The following is a 20,109-nucleotide window of genomic DNA, read 5'->3' as shown; positions in this document are numbered from 1 at the left end:
AAGTAAACTACAGAAGAAATTTATAAGATATGTGGCAGCTGAGGAATTGAGTAGGAAAATCATAATTCTTCACTATCTACATTCTGAACATCTTAAAGTATGGGCTTGCATATTGGACCAGGTGTTCTAATAATAACTTGGATACATGTATAAGATCATATTAACAAGGGCAGCTCCAACTGAGTTATTGAGCTAGCAGCTCAGTGCAATGCAAAAAAGATTTCTAATCTTTTCAAATGCCCACATATAAAAATGAGCATGTGAAAGGGCATTTGACTGATCACACAACAGAAACATTATTTTGGCAGGCAGTCCTTAATTAGAACTAACCTCAATATAATTAATTATGTAAGAAATTGCCTTGCATGCAAGGAACATGCTTTAATTGTCTTTAGTCAGGACCCTGGATCTCAATGCACAAGTTTTTATTAGGAACAATATCTTAAAAACTGTGAAGGATGTAAATACACACGTGACTTGCATAGAACATCTACAACAGGAAAGAAGAGGTTTTTTTTGCTATGGATATAAGTAGCTTAAGATGAACAATACTATGCTGAATTTAATAAGCCGGGAATGACATTCAAGGATAGGCTCACTACTTAGCATGTACTATAAGGTAACAACCAAAATAAATTTACAATAACAAGCAACCAAAAATAGAAAATTATCATGGAACCAACCCATTGTGCTCTAAGCCAAGCTCCTTGACCTCCCATTTTGCATTAGCAATCTTATCTGCATACCTGGCCAGCATTAAGATGCTAAAATTGTAACTGTGACTAAATAAAAAATAAGAAAATGCAAGCACTTTTGGACATGAAAGAGCTAATTTTATGAAGCAAGGTATCTTCTTATGAATCTTGGGCATATATTACAACTATAAAGACCAAGTAATAATTCTCAGATTTTTATGGCAATGTCAATCACATGTTGCACCAAAATGTAAATGCTCTTTATTGGCACCCAAATGATGTGACTTTTAGTTCTGTCAATTTATGTTGGACCAAGTGCTCTAGAATATACAGATTGACATCAGACCGGCAGAAGATTGGACTAATGCATTAAATGTTGAACTGAGAAGGCTGGCCAAAAAACAGGGAATTTGCAACTTTATTTATAAACATGAACTCTAAATGATTGCCGACCCCAAATTGTTGGGACTTACAACTTTGTTGTAGTTGTTGTAACTTTAAATGATTGGCCAAGCTTTTCTAAAATTACGTCTCCATCTGAAATTTGACAAACTTTTATGACCAACTGCTAGAAATAACATCACCCTCAAAAGTTGTGACAAATTCCTGGCTTAGATTTTGGCAGGAGAGGTAAACAAAATATTTAAGAATAACCATTATGAGCATAACAGTGCAGAGGAATACAGAAATGCAAGATTCAACAGCATAACCTCTGTGGGTCACCTACAACAGTTCCAACATTTATCATATAGTATGCCCTTTAATATATATCAGGTACCAATACACCCAGGATGATAGCAATAAAGAAAGCTAGAATGTGACAACATTATTCCTGTCTTGCTAGCATAACCAACAAGGTTTTAATCTTCTGCTTGATCGACACTGCATTAAGTTCACAATACAAACGGCTTGCCAAGAAGTTTAAGAAATGAAGCTAAATGCTCTGATACTTCACAATGAGAAGTCATGCGGGTACCACGGCAGATGAATTTGGATTGGAGGATAAGTTTTTAATAAGAACACACACCAGATATCTTACTAGCTTCCTTACGGGTCGTGTGAAGATGATGGAAAAAGAAAGTGTGTATGCGACAAAAGATCATAGTTGTTACAGTAGGGCAATTGCAAAGCTCTCAAGAAATGCTAAAAAGAATATCATATTATCATTGTCGCAATATGGCACTTAGAATTTAGCTCTCAAGAATTAGAACATTAAGCAAAAAGTAGTAAGTGATTGATACTAATGAAGACAATAGAAATAAAAAATATTAACATTGCCAGGGAACAATACTAATTGCCTAGTTATATGGTAATTTGTTTAGCAATGTCAAAAAGGGCAATTCAAGAACCAAATGTCCTAATTTGCCGTCTTCGATTTAACAAAGGAATAAATAACAAGTGCATGAAATCTAGGAGCAACGTAATATTGCTTATTCAAGAGAGCATATTTGAAGGTGGCAGGAAGTACTTCTTTAATAACTATGAGATTAACTATCACAAGCAGACCTCATTTTGTTTTACAAAGTCACTACTCATTTGCCACATGTTAGCAAAGCCAGTACAAAAGTATCCTGCCTGTTCTCATCTTTATAGGCTTCATACATGCCCTATTTGTTCCTCCCACTCACAGCTTCCATGTCAAGACTATCAGATTGAGCAATCTTACATATTCTTACTACTAACATATGTGGAGCTTTAACAATCAACGAACTAATGATTTCTTGATGTACAGTTTAGAAAAAAATAGTGTACATGGAAGAGAATTTTCATGGAAGCATTATATTTCCATCAGAATGATCAAGCCACAGTTATCAGCATATACCCATTAATATGAAGAAGCATACGTGCAGTTGTTCTGTGAATGTGCTCAGTCAGATCAGGAACAGAGTCCACCTGACACAAGAAAGTCAAGTTTAAGTCACCCTAAACCTTGCCATTTCTCGACAAAAGGTGATATAAAAAATGATAAAATAAATACAAAAAACATAGGCAGTAATTAGGCAAAGCTGATCATCATTAACCTCGAGGAAAAAAACAGTGAAGACTAAAAGGAAAGAAATTAAGCGCACTGGTCGTTTGGGAAAAGACTGAGCAAAGATTACCATATTTACAAAAAATTCTTCTACTACAGCAGCATTATGCTGCAATAACATAGACTGGAGATGCGCCTTTGATCTATGCAATACTTGAGCAACTAGTGATATTGTGTCAACAGCAGAACAACGTTCCTGTAACGGGAGAAAATAGCAATAAGCAGAGCAGTAAATTGACCCAGTGAGAGAAAATGCATATTCATAAGATAAATGTTATAAAAACCCAGGAAGATTACTGATGGCAGAATAAATTGGTTCATGGGCCACAAATTTACTCCAAAATAAAAATCGGAGCATGAGTGTCTGATAGACATTTTAGTATAGAAATAAAATGTTTCAATACTTCTTGTTCTTCTTTCTAATTTATTTCAAAAAAGATATATATTTTTTATATGAACTGTTCAGACAGTATTGTACAACTATCTCAACAATTTTCAAATTGAATTGTTCTGGTACACTGACCTGTACCACTGTAGGACCATTGAATAAAAATTTAGAACCAATATCAATGCTACATGCTTTAACAACAGTACTTGGTTGAACCCATAAGTATTGGTTGGTACCTTATTTACCGAACTGACCAGTATTTAAATGCTTTATAGCACATATGCAGTAGATGTCAAATACCTTAAGTCCAATGGAAGTATTAGGCACATGCCCAAAAATTGTGCTGGGAGGTGCTGTAGGTGTTACTTCCATCTGTGTAAATGTTGGGCTCATTGGAATAGGAGATGAGATTGAATATGACATGCTTTGGGTTCTGATCCACTGATCACAATCTTGCAGAATCTTCGATAAGGCTGTTTTGACTCGAGCTGGACATAACAGAAGCAAACAAAACCTTTCATATTATAGTAAATACATTACATACAATATGTCATCCAGCTGAATTATGCTTAAGACTGGGTAAATGAAAGAGATAATAAGTTGCTCACTTTGCGAAAAGTCTGGAATAGATTTACCACTTTGACTAGTTTCTGGTTGACCAAATGTCTCAAATATATGATGATAAAAAATCCCAAACAACTGGCACATTCCCTGCAATAACATACTGAATGAGAAGAAAGAAAAACATTTAACATTCATCGTAAAAAGGTCTAAAAGAAGTAACATAAAGAGAATATAAGTTGCAGCTTACCTTGAAAAAATCAATGCTGACTATTTCCAATTTCTGCATGAGCCTGGCATACTTGTCCATCAACCTGATTGAATGAAGTAGTAAAATTTCTGCATTATGAAATACTAAGATAAACAATCTGCTCTGTGAGAGAGGACTTACCTCAATAGACAAAGCGAGGACCCTGTCTGTGCTGAGATCTCCTCACTACTCCAACCAGAGGATTTGGTTCTCACAAGTGTGGGCTTAGATATTCGACTAGGCAACTGACTATCCTCATCAATAAAGTCAGCAAGAAGGTCTTCATTCTCATCTTCCATGACCGAACTGCTTCCATTTATGTGATCATCTAGATGGCCCTTTGAAGATATTTGATCACTATGCAAAATGACACGACCATCACCAGAACTTGAGGTCATTGACCCATTAGGCGGTAAGTGAGATCTTGGTGATTCCTTACAGCCAAATGCCAGCTTTGAAGAAAATGGGTTTTCCATCTGAAGCCAATAAGCAAACCCATTCTTCTGCTTGCCAGCATCAACAAGGTCATTAGTTCTCTTTGAGTCAAGCATAGACATGGATGTATTACCCAAAGAAGAAGCAATCAAGGGAGCACCATCACCAACGAGACCAGCTAAATTAATTACTTGTAGCATGTCTGATGACATTTTCACCCAAGATTCCTTTTCCAAGACCATCTTAAGTGCCTGGAGAAACTATTGTAAATCAGCACTCTATGCAACTAAAAGAAGCAAACTAGCGTTTTCCTTAAGTCATTCAAAAACAAACCACAATAGGTGACAATAGAACAAATTCAAAGAAAATATGACATATGCAAAAAAAACCTAATCAGCTTAGAATATTCAACAAGAGACAAACATAATTAATGTTGTCACATGAGGTTCACAATACCATTGGTAATGTATGCTATGAGCTAGGGTTTTTAATTTCGAATGATACCGCCCGATAGGGTTTTTAATTTCGAATGATACCGCCCGTATCCGGCGGTACATATTGGTCCGCCAACAGACCGGTACGCGGACCGCCCGCTACCGGGCGGTACCATCGATTGGGGCTGTTTCCGCCCCGTTACCACCCGAAATTGGTCGATGACGGTCGATTTTGACCGTCGCCGCATGCTACCGGGCGGTATTAGTCGAGGGAGAAGGAAGAAGCGGAAGAAGAAGAGGGAGAAGAAAAGGGAGAACCTAGAGATCCGATGTCGCTCTCCTTTAACGATCCCGATCCGTCGCCACCCTCCCTCGACGGATGTTGTAGATGAGATGCCGCCTCCTCCTAGTCTGAGGTGACGAGACCTCGGCATCGTTGGCGACTTCTCCTAATCTGCGAGGGGAGAAGAAGCCTCAGCGTGGGGAGAAGAAACCTCGACGACGTTGTCGAGGCTTCGAGGTTTTCTTCGCCCCACGCAAGGAGAAGAAACGACGCGACGTTGCCTCGACGATGTCGCCCCTTTTTTTAAATTTTGAACTTTTATTTTTTTAACACACACACACACACACACACACACACACACACACACACACACACACACACACACACATATATATATATATATATATATATATATATATATCGAGCAGTATGTCAAAGTGTACCGCTTGGTATACTCGTACCATACCGTACCGAGCTGAACTCGAAACTCCGGTACAGTACAAAATTACACACCTTGCTATGAGCAATATTTACTGGTTCAACAACCTATCAATACATGGACCAAGGTAAACTACATGATATGCTCAGTCCAGGACTTGTACCACCCAATATGCCAAATGCAGGTTATAAGGAAGGGCCTATACCATCTGGTACAGGACATGACAAGCCCTACACCAGGCAATTTCTTTTTTTTTCTGGTATTTTCAATACTTCTCTGAAACTCGAAACTCTCGATATTTTTCGTACCTGTCCAAACCCTGACCAATACAAAATTACAAACCTTGATGGGAAGAGAAACATATTCTAAGGATTGATAACTATACATACAATAAACAAACATTCTAGCTCCTAGATACAAGCAACAACTTGAATTTGAGAAGTACTCCTCACATACTTCCCATAAACCTCAAGGATTTCCATTATGATAATAAATTCAGAAATTGTCATGTTTCTCAGATACCTACATAGAGACTTCTGATTATGGACAAGATCAGTGACTGACAACAGGGCAGAAACGTGCATCAACATATAGAGCATCATATCATGATCAGTTAGATTTAGGATAGTCATCTTAGTTTCTTCATGCTATATTTCCTTTTTTTGGAGCATTTAGATGCTTCTGGATGAATTAGCTATATCATGCCCATTTAAATGTTATTGGCATACTTAACACAGTCAATAGTTATATACCTCTTAATTAATAACCAAGGCCATATGTAATCATAAAACCAGCTAAAATGCCGTTAGCTCCTGCCTTCAGAAATTCTGATCATTAAAAAAAAAATCATAAAATGCATACGATTGGAGAGCATTGGAGTAGGATTGTTAGATAGGATGGCATCATAATCCTACATGAGCACCTATCCATCATTCTATGCATACATGCTTGGCAGGCACAAGGCCTTTAAGTTCTCATATTCACAGCAGAAATTGCTAGTGAGCTCCCTAGATTACTTGCAGTTTTATGCATGGGCCTGAGATCCTTCAGTCCATTTTCCACTGTTTTCAAAAATAGTGACCTAGAAAGAAGTTTTAGACAGGAACAAGAAATTACTATCAAAAGAAGAATTTTCACATTGAGAAAGGATGCTCTTAGTGATAAATTTTTCTTTGTTTAAAAGATGTTACTCTTGAGTAGCTTTGCCATGTTAGGTCTACTCTAGTAAATAGAAAGAGGGCTACATCTGGAAACTACTTCGAAGGCTAGGATATATTAAAAAAAAAATCATAAAATCATATTGCTATTGATACATCTCAAACACCAGTTTTGTGTCAAACATATGCTTATTGTCATTCAAACTCTAGAAAGATTTTACATGTTATTAAATAGAGCAGGGAACAGATATCAGCAGCAGGGCACAGATATCAGCCCGGATTGAACAAGGTGGTCCAATAAGGACAAATTTAAGTATGACACTAAATGGTATAGATGCTCAACCATGAATACTTCAACCATGCATGGGTCACATGTTATACTACATGAGTTCGGAAAAACTCAACCATGGAAATGTAGCCAAACCCAAGCCAAACAAATTACAGTGTTTAAGTGTTTTTTGCCAATAACTATTGTTCTGTCTGAGAGATGAGATGCAGAAAACCAAGTCTTAGTTCAATTGGCATAAAAAGTGCTTGACAACCAAACCAACTGTTTGCTATGTTGAGCTTGACCAAGAACTAATCTGGCCCTTGAAACTAAATCTAACTGTTTCTCAACACCCTAAATTCCTCTCTGCTGCACATATGACCTGGTCCAGGCCACAATGACCTTGAATGAATGGTTACAAGACACTGAAGGAAGAAGGGCAGTCCAGAAAAGAGGCCGTAGTGGTAGGAACTTCCAAATATTTATATCCTTGTCCCTTTTTCCTTGTCAATATTTGTCCTGTGAACACCATTGTTATACTGTGTGTCAACCACCGAGCCCCATTGTGACAAGAACATCCTGCAAATGAATAATTCCCAACCATTTGCCATCAGCTACATGAAGACTTTCCTACCAGTATGTCAGATGATATCAGATTTGACTAACCTATCTACTGGTCTCCAATATTCTACCTGTAAAAATAAAGTAATTGGTCCTTGTCCTTAGCAGAAAAAGCCCATAAGCTAGGAGTTCCCTGAGGCGGCAGATAAAATTCCTTTATTCACAACTGAAGGACAGAGCATAAACCCCGATATCCAGTTCCACCACCCATGACATAGAGACAGTTTTTGGGGTACACAGGCGTTTCAAAGCTTAAGAACAAAAATGTTTTTTTATCTTTAGGAGAGCCAGGAGGAGGAAGGGCAGCTAATTTCATTTCACGACTGCCAGAGGAGACTCTCAAACCAAGAATTAGAATAGAGCTGTAAAGAGGAAAAGAGCAGCAAAGAAAAAGGGGTTTAACTACTGTGAGCTCCTTCAATAGCAATAACACCATTTTGGCATCAGCTAAATGTATAATTTATTAATGTTGAGGCCGTTCAAGAGCAATATCACCAGTTATTAGTGCTCATCAATTCTATTGTTTGTAACAAAACCCTCTATACTCTTCCTTTCCTATCCTACCACCACCAATATATTAACTTATACTTCACCCTCACATCTGTGGATGTCCAATAAATGATTTTTGCTCATGCCCATTACAATTCATTCATAGAAAGTTTTTCTTATTGTCAATTTAGGCTGGTAGAATTTGGTTATCAAAACAAGGCCCTTTGAACCAGTATAAGTGGAATGATATCAGAATTTATTTTTGCAGGCAGCTAGAGCCTATCCCAAGACAAATTCCAATGTTAGATTTAGACATGTCTTGTTAGATTTATTGTTCATCTTGTCCAAGATCTCTTCTAATTGCATTGCCTCCTCAGCATTGTGGAATCCAACAACTGCCATCACACTCATATAATGGAAGGCCTTAAAGGTGATGAAACAAATTGGAGAGAAGATACACAGGAAATTACTGCAGTGATTGACACAAACAACAACACTAGACACGCTGTGGTGTCATGGTAAGATTGCTCCCAAGGTTATGGATCTCTAATTTACTGACTGCATACTGCTGACCCATGTTGCCTGGTACTAACCAATAAAAAGTGTTATATCAATTGGTAAAATGTAGTTCGATCTGATCCTTTGTCAAACTGGTAAATACCAATTAATAACTGCTATTTACTGGTATTTGAAACTTTGTTGGTCCTTTGCAATCCAAGTTTCTAAGGTTCGAATAACAGAAATAGTCTTTCTACTTGCAAGGATAATCTTGCATACCTTGACACTCCCCAAACCATGCATTATCGAGTCTTGTCCACCAGGAAACCCTTCTTGGCTTCATATTGTTGCAAACCATGCAAGAACTAAAACAAAATAAGACTATCATACTAGAATTTATTTAGCTTTATTGTGACTTAAAATACTAGAATTGTGTAAGTTCCAGAAAAAAAACACTTTAATCTGCTATATTTTCTTTAGCATGACATTTTACCAATGAACTCAGAATATCCAAAAAAAAAGGAAAAGATGCTAACACACGGAACTGAATGCATATTACTACTTGTACATCTAAACCAATTATGAATAGCACTTACAAGACTGGAAAATTTGAATAAGCTAGGTATTTAACAAGATTTAATAGTTTTATGAAAGAATATTAAACGAACTAAATACTAGTGTAGTGTTACATACATACACATTTTGACGGTGAAAGGATGCCAGATAACTTTCACAGGTAGTTTTCAACTTCTGCCTGAACTCAACAGCTTTAGCTCCACAGAATGCTTCACCAGCTAAGATAAATATGTTGAGATCTTCATAGTTTCTCAAGAATTGGTAAGTGCTAGTTGAGCAAATAGCAGAGGAAGACAGCAAGACAGAGACACGACTTGATGTAAGTTGCCACACATTTCTTCTCCCTCTTTCTAATGTGTGTGCCACAAAAGCTGTGGCATCTTTTCTCAACTGATAGAAGGGAGAATTGCAGCCTGAAGTAGCACCATCAGCATCACTTGCTTCAGCTGATAATCCACAATAACTTTGGGGCATTGTTACTGGATCTTCAGTTATCTTATGTGGTACATCATATCCATCCACCTGGTTAGAAGTAACAGATGCACATTCACTATTCTCAATTGAGTCAATTGGAACACTGGTCACTGAATCAACTATGATTCCTTTCAAGTCATGAGATGTGTTACTTTGCCTCATGTCAATATTTCGATTCTGGGAATTTAAACGCTGGGAGAACAGGGGGAAACTTAACTATGATGGAATTGTAAAAGTAAAGCCTCAATATATTTTAAAATTTGATAATTAAACTTCAAGGCTGCATAGCAGTTTTCCAATAGGTAACTGGAACTAAAAGGCATATGAAAATAATACAAGAAAACAATTAACATTGTTACATTGGTGTAAGCAGAAAGAAACTAAAAGTTGATGTACAAGAGAGAAAATTGAAAAGTGAAATCATATGTACTCTTAAGCAATGACTGCTGTACCACCCGAAATGGTACGAAAAGGGCGGCATGTACCGATCCGGGCATGGGCCGGTACACGGATCACCCCAGTTTTAGGTGGCTCAGTCCAGTTCAGTAAAAGTAATAAAAAAATTGAAAAAAAAACAGTGGGGCCCATCCAACTCATCATTAAAATAAGAAAAGAACTTATAATAGAAATTCGGGCTCACAAACATGAGCCTTCTTCTTGCATTCTTCGCTGCTGCCATTGCCGCTGTCGCTGATTCGCTATTGCTTTGTCGCTGCCAACGTCATTGCTGCTGCGTTCCTTTTTCTTCCCAGGTACGCTCCCATCTCCTCTCCCCCTCTTCATCCTTCTTCCTTCTCCTCCTCCACAGCTTCTTTTCTTCCTTCTTTCTCCATCGCTTCCTCTTCTTCGTTCCTTCCTCCTTCCTTCACTACCGCTTCCTCTTCTCTCTTTTTTTCTTCCTCTCCAAGACATTGGTATATACTGGTATACCATGTGTCAGTGTATCGGTACTGACTGATACATACTGGGATCTCCGAAACAGGTCTAGTACCCGAAATGGCAATCCTTGCTCTTTAGATTCAGCAGAAAAACTGATGCATAAAGGCTTCAACTCTCAAGTATATAAAAAGAAATCATGTCTTATATTACTCTTAGATACTTAATGTATGACAGAATATTGAAAAGTGAAATCATACGTACTCAAACTTCAGTATAAACATAGCTGCATAGAAGTTTCAAATTCTGGTTATGTTTTACAGAATGAAAATGGTTTATCTTACTATTAAATACTTATAAAATTCAGATCACTAAAAGAATGTTTGTCATTTCTCAGAACGGAAAGAATACCAAAATGTAGGTATATACCATGTCATGCTGGTCAGCACATTCCTTGTGCCGGCCAGCGCAAGCCAAAAATGGCTTGGGTATTTCTCAACACAACAAGCATGGCAAACCATGCAGAATGGAATTGGATATCATGAACTCAGATTGAGCTGAATCATGGTAGTATCCATGTAACTAGTCTGATACAACTAGTAAACAACAAACTGTAATGTCCCAACCACGGCTTCGAACAGCAGTACTGCACATCCATCCTGAAGGACCAGTACTGCACACCTGGCCTCCCAGTACGAGACATATGGTCCAAAACTGATTAGTAATATTTTTTAATATTTTTCAGGTGATACCAGACAGGATTGGTCTGTATACTACCGGATATACAGATCAGTAGATTACCAAAGCTAGTATCTGACTGAGCTTTAAATCCTTGGTCGACTCTAAACTACTTTTGAGTCAGCTAAATGGATCTTTTTCCACCATTTTACTCAATTTAAGATAAAATCACCAGTCAAAGTGAGAGCAATCAAATTTCTTTTTGTTGTTTCAGTGAATTTTTCTTGGATCTTCCTCAAAGTTCATGTAACCAGCTTAAACAACTAATAACCAGGGGATCAATAGATTTCCCATGTACATGAACATACTACCTTAAATGGTTTCTCTTATTTTGTCTACTTTTAGAGTTAATATCTATTCATGAATTAATATCTCAATCTAGTGTTGACGGATGTGCCAACAGTTTATACAATTTTGGTTGGTACCACCTAGATACTGGAGAGAGGAGTGGGGGAGGGTACGGGAGCCTAAAGAAAAAGAGGAATGATAGAAAAATAAAAACAGCTAAGCCTGTGACAATCATCAAAAAATTGAAAAATATATCAGTACTAGATGGTAGGCTTATCATCCAGGGACGAGAAGGCAGATGAAGAGGAAGTGTGAGGAGGTGGCAGTGACAATGTGATGCCAAGTGTGTCCTAATTAGTTGTGGGACCAGTAAATATCAACATGTAACAATTTGTGCAGGTGGTTTAAGGGGGCAACAAACAATACAAAAGTATAAAACTATTATGCCCTATATTTTAACAATTTTTCAGTTTGCACAAACTATATATTGTGTTAATTGATCTCTCCTTCGGAGTAAATTATTCAAGATATGTAAAACACTTGTTTTACAAAATAGAAGGTGCTAACTAGGTGACCTAGGTGCTATTGACCATCTAGGCACTAGCCAATCATCCAAGTGGCCACCCAATGATAAAGGGTGCCTAGTTACTGCAATCAATGCATGTGGCATTAACAACAATAGCTACAATCAATGCCATTAAAAAACAGCATGGACTGCCTTTGCTATCGTAGCTAACACAATTGGAAGAGCACCATGAAGGTCATTGCTAGCTTTGGCAACTGTAATGAAGGCAACAATAGCTGTTGGCATCATAAGAAAATTATAAGAGAGAAGTTCGTGTAGGACAGGGAAAAAACTTCAGTTTAGGATGTCCAAGAAGCATCACCACTAATGTTTGACATATAACATGTCCTCAAATATGGAGGAATTAATTGGGGGTTACATGGTAATGAATTCTCGAGCATTTATGTGTGTTAGTCATACCATTAGAGTTTAATTCATTTACTTTGTTTAATCACCCATTTAAATGCACCGCATAGTCATTGTCTAGGCAGTTGAATGGCTGTCCAGTGCGAACTGTCTAAATTAGTAGTCATGGGGTAAACTAAGCAACCTCTAGGCTGTCTTAGTCTAGGTGTTGTCAAATAATTTCTCTAAAGTATTTCCTAAATCTTCTACTTCAAGCAACTTCTTATTGCTATTGTTCAAGGAGATAAAAATCACACTACTGAATGTTAATAATTAATAGAGTATGGTTACAAATGTGACACATCTGATTCCTTGATACACTATGAAGGTCATCTCATTGAAATAGAAAACTATAGCTTTTTTGGGTAGAAACCTGAAAATCTTTTAAAAACCAAATGCACAAGGTTTAAAGTAATTGCAGCAAAATAAGAACTTACTTTTCTTACCTTTTCTTCAGGCTGAAAGCTCATGATAGAGTAGTATGAACACATCAACCGAAATAAGACATCCAAAGTTCTCAACAAGCACTGACGAAATCGAGATTCAGGTATTTGGATGCAGAGGTCACTGTAAGTGAGTCTGGTAAAAGTAAACACAACTAGATTAGAGAAACAAAGAAAATTTTATGTGAATAGTACAACTTTTATGACATAATTAACATCAACAAGAAGGAAAAAAGCTTAGGGAACAGATGAATATTAAAATATACATTACTAAGGATTAAGGATGAGACATATAACAGTCAAATAATAAAACAATTAAATTCCATTTAAACAAAATTTTGCATCAATTACAAGTTAAAAGATGAAAATATATCATCAAAAAGAACATCCAACAAAGTTCTCCAACTTGAAGAATACAGGAAAACATAACTTGATTTAAAAGAACAAAAGAAAGTTTGCCTTAGAAAAGAACCGAAGCATCTGAACATAGATTGAGAAAATGTATAAATTTAAATTCTTAATGAAGAGAGTAAATGTGCAGTGTGACTGTACTGAAACTTCCAGAACTCAGATGTTGTTTCTTTACAGATATGTCTATCAACTTGCACAATACAGGTGAACAAGTTATTATTTGATAAGAATTTCAATTCTTTATTGCCCAAGAAAATTTGGTATAATATTTACTACCAGGCAATGCTTTAACAAGCTTTAAGATACTAAACAAAACAAGGCAAATCAGCATGTGAACTCACACAGACATGGTAGAAACTTTTTGCTGGTTGACAATCATGCATCAAGCTTCAAGCAAACGCTAGTCGTACATTCACTCAGATGCAGTGTCTATCCATCATAGAATTAGCTAGAATGGCATAAGTCATGAGATACCCTTACAATATCAATCTGAAAAGGGTTAGCCTAAGTGCAACGTTGCACAGGTCCCGAAGGACCTGCAAAAAGGTTGATTAGTTTCAAAGATGAGCAATGGACAAGTCTCGAATTCTCACTCAAAAACACAAAACTCAAGCAATTTAGCAAAGAATTGGAATGCTAGGAGGAAACAGACTTTGGAAGGGAAAAACACAATCACAAGCTCACAAACGATAGCTCAACCGGGTAATGGGGTATTCAGCAAGCTTACACACATTGTATACAAGCTTGTGAATCCAAATAGGGCCCATCACTATCCCAGAGACCCATCAAGCCTTGTGCCACCCAAGGGTTCTAGGAAATTGAGATGGTTGACATTTTGGCCCCACCGCTAGCTTGAAGAAATCAAACTGTGGCATGCGAAAAAGGGATTGTTTTGGCCCATTTCAACTCTATTCGATGGTTGTTGTGGAGTCTAGTAGATACTCTACACTTTAAAAAAAACCAAGGAAAAGCACACAAAGATTAGGCAAAACACAATGCCAAATAATTGCACAAGCAAACATAATTAAAGAGCAATCTATTTACGAAGGTGTTACGGGTGTGCGATTGCGGTCTATGACATTCTCCCCCACTTAATCTATCAACATCTTCGTTAATGCTTGCTTGTAGGCCTTGACAATTGCTTCTTCATGTCGTCAAGCATCTTCTAGCTCCTGAACAACTTATGTTCTAGGATGCTTTCACTACTTCACCAAGTACTCGATCTGCTTCGTTCCGTTGGGTAACTTTGTCTTGCGATCCACTAGAATGACTTCAACTCACTTCTCATATAATGATCGGGTGAGGATGGTCAAGTTGAGACATTTCTAGAAGCATCTTGTGAATATGACCGATAGGCTTTCAAGTTATTTGCATGAAATACATTGTGAATTTTAAGCCATGCCGAAAGCTATAATTTGTAAGAGACATTGCCTATCCAACTAATGATTGGGAAGGACCCTTTGTATTTGTGCACCATTCCCTTTGTCCACTTTTTGCCTAAAGAACTCGAGAGATGCTGCTTGGAGCTTCACAAGCACCAAGTCGTCAACCTTAAATTCCGATGATCGTCTTTCCAAATTTACCCACTTCTTCATCTTTTTAGTCGTCTTCTCCAATTATACCTGTGAAAAATCTATCATTCTTTTGCAAAGTGATATACTGACAAGCTACTTCCAGTATAATCGATCATCAAAGTGTGAGGAGTTGACGGTTGTTATCCAATAATCATCTCAAAGAAGCTATTGTTTCACATAGAGCTCCATTGTAAGTAATAAGAAAATTGGGCTATGTTTGAGAGCTTCACCCAATCCCGTTGGATGGCACTTACGTAGTGCCAAACGTATTGCTCCAAGAGCTAGTTTATTTATTTAGTTTGGCCATCCATTTAAGGGTGGAGACTTGTGAAGTATAACATTGATCCCAACAACTTAAACAGCTCGATCCAAAACCATCCCAAGAACCGATCATCATGGTCACTTTTAATGTTGTGCGGAACTCTCTAATATTTCATCGCATTCTTCATCATCAATTTCACTGCCTCCTCCGCAGAGCAATGTAGCGGTGAGCAACAAATGTCACGTACTTCAAGAACCAATCAACTACCACCAACATCAACCCATGTCCCCCTACCATTGGCAAGCTCGATATGAAGCCCAAGAAAATGCTCTCCCATGACCACTGATACAGGCAAGGGCTCCAAAAAATCCATCAGCTTCTATTGCTCCACCTTGTTTTGCAGTGAGGCACGTGCGAACATTTTCCTCCACATCGATCCCCATTGTGGCCAATATAAGGACTTATCCACAAGAGCTAAAATTTAATGTATACTCGGGTGTCTCACCTAAAGGGAACCGTGATACTCATGAGTTCACGCCTTAAATCATCCACTCATGGAACATATATTCTATTCCTTTTGGTATAAATGAGTCCTTCTCCGATCCAAAGTCGTTATGTCTGACCTTCTTTGATCAATTGCATTAGGATTATTGCTTGGGGATCCATTCCTGATCCTGAAAAGAAAGTGACCTTCGCCCTCACTTGACCTTCGCCCTCCAATTGCACTGTATTCACTAACTCCACCCTTCTTGTTGAAGGCATCGACTGTGACATTTGCTCGTTCAGGCTTGTACTCCATTACCATGTCAAATACAATTAGGAAGTCCTATCGTCATGCTTACTTTGGAGAGAGATTCTTCTGAACCTAAAAGTAACTCAACACGATATTGTTTGTCCTTGGCACAAATGGCGTGAAGTGCCTCTACACTCGTAAACAGTGAACCACTATTGTGGTCTCCTTCTCGTACATAGGATACTTCCACTCTATCTCACTAACCTTACGGCTCTTATAGGCCACCGGGTGAACTTCTTGCATAAGAACTCCTCCAATAACGAAGTTCGAAGCATATATGTGGACTTTGAAAGGTTTCCCATAATATAGTAACCTGAGCACCAGTTCTTCTAACACAACTTTTAGGTCTTCGAATGTTGCTTCATATTTTTCTAACCATCGCCAAGGATGCTCCTCCAGCAACTTCGTCAATGGAGTTACGTGCTTCGAATACCCCGGGATAAAGCGCCAATAATAATTGACGAAACGAAGGATCTCAATTCAAACACCTTCTTTGGTGTTCGCCACTCTATCACAGCTTGGACCTTTGACTTGTCCATTCAAATCGATCCTCCACCAACTCGGTGCCCTAAGAACTACCATGCAAGGTATATAATTTCGAATAATACCGTCCGGTACGGGCGGTACGTACCGGTCCGTCAGCTGACTAGTACACGGATCGCCCGTTACCGGACGGAACGATATATATATATATATATATATATATATATATATATATATATATATATATATATATATATATATATATATATATATATATATATATACGAGGCGACGTCGCCTCACCTGGGAGAAGAGAGAGGCGGCAACGTCGCCGAATTTATATATATATATATATGAACGGTATACCGCTCGGTATACAGTATCGTACCGAGCTAACGTCGAAACTCCGTTACGGTACGAAATTGCAAACCTTGCTACCATGCTCCTCTTAAGTGACCAACTTCTTGCTTGTCGTTCTAACAATTATCGTGCTCACCATTCTAACTACCAAGCTCCTCTTGAGTGGCTTCAATAGTTTAAGAGCAAAGAGCAAATCTAACAATTATAATCATTTAGGGTTGTTGCCCCCCTTATGCAACCTTGATTCGCTATGGTACTTCGTCATGGCTAGTGCATGAACTTCATTATTTCCTCAAATTGTTTGCTCTGTTACCAGACATCATAGACTTAGTTGGAATTGCCTAAGTCATAGGTACCCTTGTGATATCTGTCCGTAAAGGGTCAACTAAAGTGCAACCTCGCACAGGTGTCAAAAGACATGGAAAAAAAAAAGGTTGATTAATTTCAAAGATGAGCGACGAATAAGTCCCGATGTCTCACTTGATACTTGAGTAATTCAACAAACAGTTGGAATACAAGGTGCAGGGAGAAAACAAAGACTTTAGAAAGGAAAAAGATAGCAGCAAATCCACAAACAATTGCTCAACCGGGTGTCAAGGTGTTCAACAAGCCTACGCTCATTTTGTGTACAAGCTTGTGAATCCAAAACTGGGCCCAACACTATCATAGAGCCCCATCCAGCTCTTTGTCACCTGAGGGTTCTAATATGCTGAGATGGCTGATGTTTCCGTCTTGCCAGCTTGAAAAAATTAGGACATGACACACAAAAAGGGGATTGTTTTGGCCCAATCTACTATGTTTGACAAGCAATCGCGGTGCAACCTACAAGACTATCTGGGCTTACAAAAGCTAGGAAAAACACACAAAACTAGACAATATATGGTGTCAAATAGTTGTACAAGCAAACATAAGCAATGAACGCAAACGCACGATGGCAGTCCATGAAATATCAGAACACTTTGAACCAAGGACAATACCAAATTTGTTATCTTTTTCAGTAATACCAATATGAAAAGGAGTCAAAGTCAATATTAAACCAAAATTTTAAACCTTGGCTTGAATAATAAAGCTCAGCTTGGCATGAAATAATGGAAAACAAAACCTTGAATTATAAAAAAGAACTAAGTGTGGCACAACTCTAATAAGCTGATCTTGCCATTTCATTCATTCAATAAAGTATATCTTGTATAACTGGTCAAACCCATTGAATAGATTTAGTAAATATACATAGTAAGACAGAATTGCTGTTTGAAGCTTGAGGGCCACAATATGGTATCAAGTAAATTTCAGTATACATCACAATAAATTAGAATGAATGCAGGAATATTTAAGAAACATTGGTGCTTTCATATAATAATTTGTTTTGCAAAGAATGTATGCAGAAACTAGAATTATGGATTAAATCCAAATTTTGCTCTACAAGACATCTAGAGAGTTTACATTCAGTTTTACTCGGTACATCTATTGACCACCTTCTCATACAATCCTCACTGGATACCAAAATCTAGCTTTCCCCACTTTGTAATAATCACAAAAACAAAAGAGCGAGAGACAGAAATTTAATGCAGCATATACAAGTAACAAGAAAGTAGACAGTGACATCATGGCTTTGCAGAGGATAATGCTAAATCTGATACCTTATATGCACCAACAACTCAATAAGTAAAAGACTGCAGTATTATCTCCATTATCACTTGTAACTACAATGTATTTGTGCATAGTGATTACTCTTGACAAGGAATTAACAGGCACAAAGTACCAGTCCAACACTGATAAAGCAAGAAGGTTCCAGTCTTTATGCTTTCAATATCTTAAAGACCACCAAGAATAAACACCATATAGATGCAGAACTCAAAAACAGATGGACATTATGGGAGTAGTCGTTCCTTGATGTCCATCAGGAATGATATTATGCAACAAAAAGAAAAAGAAATTTAAGCCCAAAAGACGCACCTACTCGTCTGTGTAAGATTTCCAATTTCCTGCCATGTGATAGAAGCTAATTAGCAACTGGTGATGGAAAGGAAAATGATCTTGAAAATGGAAAATGTTTGGGCTACCAACTAATCCAACAGGGAAAAACAAGACGGTGAACTAACACCAGAGAAAGATATAGATAACCAATACTCCTTAATTAAGCCGACAGTAAGTAAGAAACAAGATAGTGAGTGCAAAAAATTCACAGTTGCCGAAACTAACAACTAAAAGGGTATAGAAACAAGATGCGCAAAAAAATCACAGTTGCTGATACTAACAACTAAAGAATACCCTTTCAAATATAGCAAGTGTTAGTCATGTGATATGCCACTTTAAGATTTATAATGTAGGTTAGACTTAAAAAACCATTTTCATAAAAGAATAGACTATTAGACTTAAAAATCATTTTCATAAAAGAATAGACTAAATAGTTACAACTTTGAAAATTCTAAAAAAATAACAAAAAATGTTTCACCATTAGCGTAGAGTAGCATGTTAATGAGCGAGTTTAAGATTTTTGAGACAAGAATATATCTCTTGTTGTGGAACCGTACACCATAGCTGTATTTGCCCGAACTATAACCTCGCTAATTCACATAGCATATAATGAACATATGGACAGTATATATGACTTAAATTTATCTACCTACTGATAAAGTTGTAGCATTTTGGAGCCATGGACACACTTCCTCCATACAAGCTATAAAGCTAGTATGTCACTTGGGCCAAGACAAATGATATCGACCACCACATGGGTTCATCTATGTCAGCTAACATGCTTTGTAACAAGTTGATATTCTAAGTGTAGTTACCCTTGGCCAGCCAGTAGAACAACAATCCTCATAACCTAAGTAATTTACTCATCAAATACCACATGGTAGACAGGTGGTACCATATGGAAGTACACCCACTCAGTTCTTAACATTATCAGCAAGTTACCATGCCTAGAATTCTAAGATCAGATGTGGGACATTAACCAGGTCCAGAATCATCTTTCACCATGCCACTGTTTGTATCCTCAATGGTCTTAGTCCCTGCTTCAAATGGAGGATAAACACACCAAATTTTAATTTAACACATGAGAAGTTAAATATACCAATTCATGAATTTAGAATTACCTATCTTGTGACCATTGAGCATCAGGTGAACAAACACAATATATTAAGTTTTAGTCCTTCATTATTTTCACATATTGGATTAACACATCTGTTATGGAGAAACAATGCAATAAACAAAAACCTAAATCATTTACCATCTACTATCATCCTCTATAGACTTCCAAACCAGGGAATACAACAAGATTTCTCTATAGTTGTACAAGCAGAATTTGCAAA

At 37.4% G+C, this 20,109-nt stretch overlaps 1 protein-coding gene across 8 annotated transcripts in view; it reads right to left on the bottom strand.

Moving 5' to 3' along the window:
* Positions 1-20,109, bottom strand: part of LOC135581685 (uncharacterized) — a 46,649-nt gene that overhangs the window by 4,034 nt on the left and 22,506 nt on the right. For 2 of the 8 annotated variants that reach the window (XM_065104675.1, XM_065104676.1), the window contains exons 11-20: positions 18,752-18,780; positions 12,910-13,051; positions 9,244-9,792; positions 4,068-4,612; positions 3,927-3,990; positions 3,724-3,826; positions 3,416-3,603; positions 2,798-2,923; positions 2,518-2,588; positions 684-746 (exon numbers count right to left, since the gene is read on the bottom strand). In XM_065104675.1, coding sequence (XP_064960747.1) covers positions 684-746; positions 2,518-2,588; positions 2,798-2,923; positions 3,416-3,603; positions 3,724-3,826; positions 3,927-3,990; positions 4,068-4,612; positions 9,244-9,792; positions 12,910-13,051; positions 18,752-18,780 — 1,880 coding nt within the window. The remainder of the gene's footprint in view (positions 1-683; positions 747-2,517; positions 2,589-2,797; positions 2,924-3,415; positions 3,604-3,723; positions 3,827-3,926; positions 3,991-4,067; positions 4,613-9,243; positions 9,793-12,909; positions 13,052-18,751; positions 18,781-20,109) is intronic. The other 6 variants (XM_065104678.1, XM_065104680.1, XM_065104679.1 and 3 more) reach the window with 4 other exon arrangements.

This window comes from Musa acuminata, chromosome BXJ2-4 (genome assembly GCF_036884655.1).
Source record: "Musa acuminata AAA Group cultivar baxijiao chromosome BXJ2-4, Cavendish_Baxijiao_AAA, whole genome shotgun sequence".
Classification (NCBI taxonomy): domain Eukaryota; kingdom Viridiplantae; phylum Streptophyta; class Magnoliopsida; order Zingiberales; family Musaceae; genus Musa; species Musa acuminata.
Note: the sequence above shows the minus strand (reverse complement) of the source record. Positions and strands in the feature narration are given on the sequence as shown.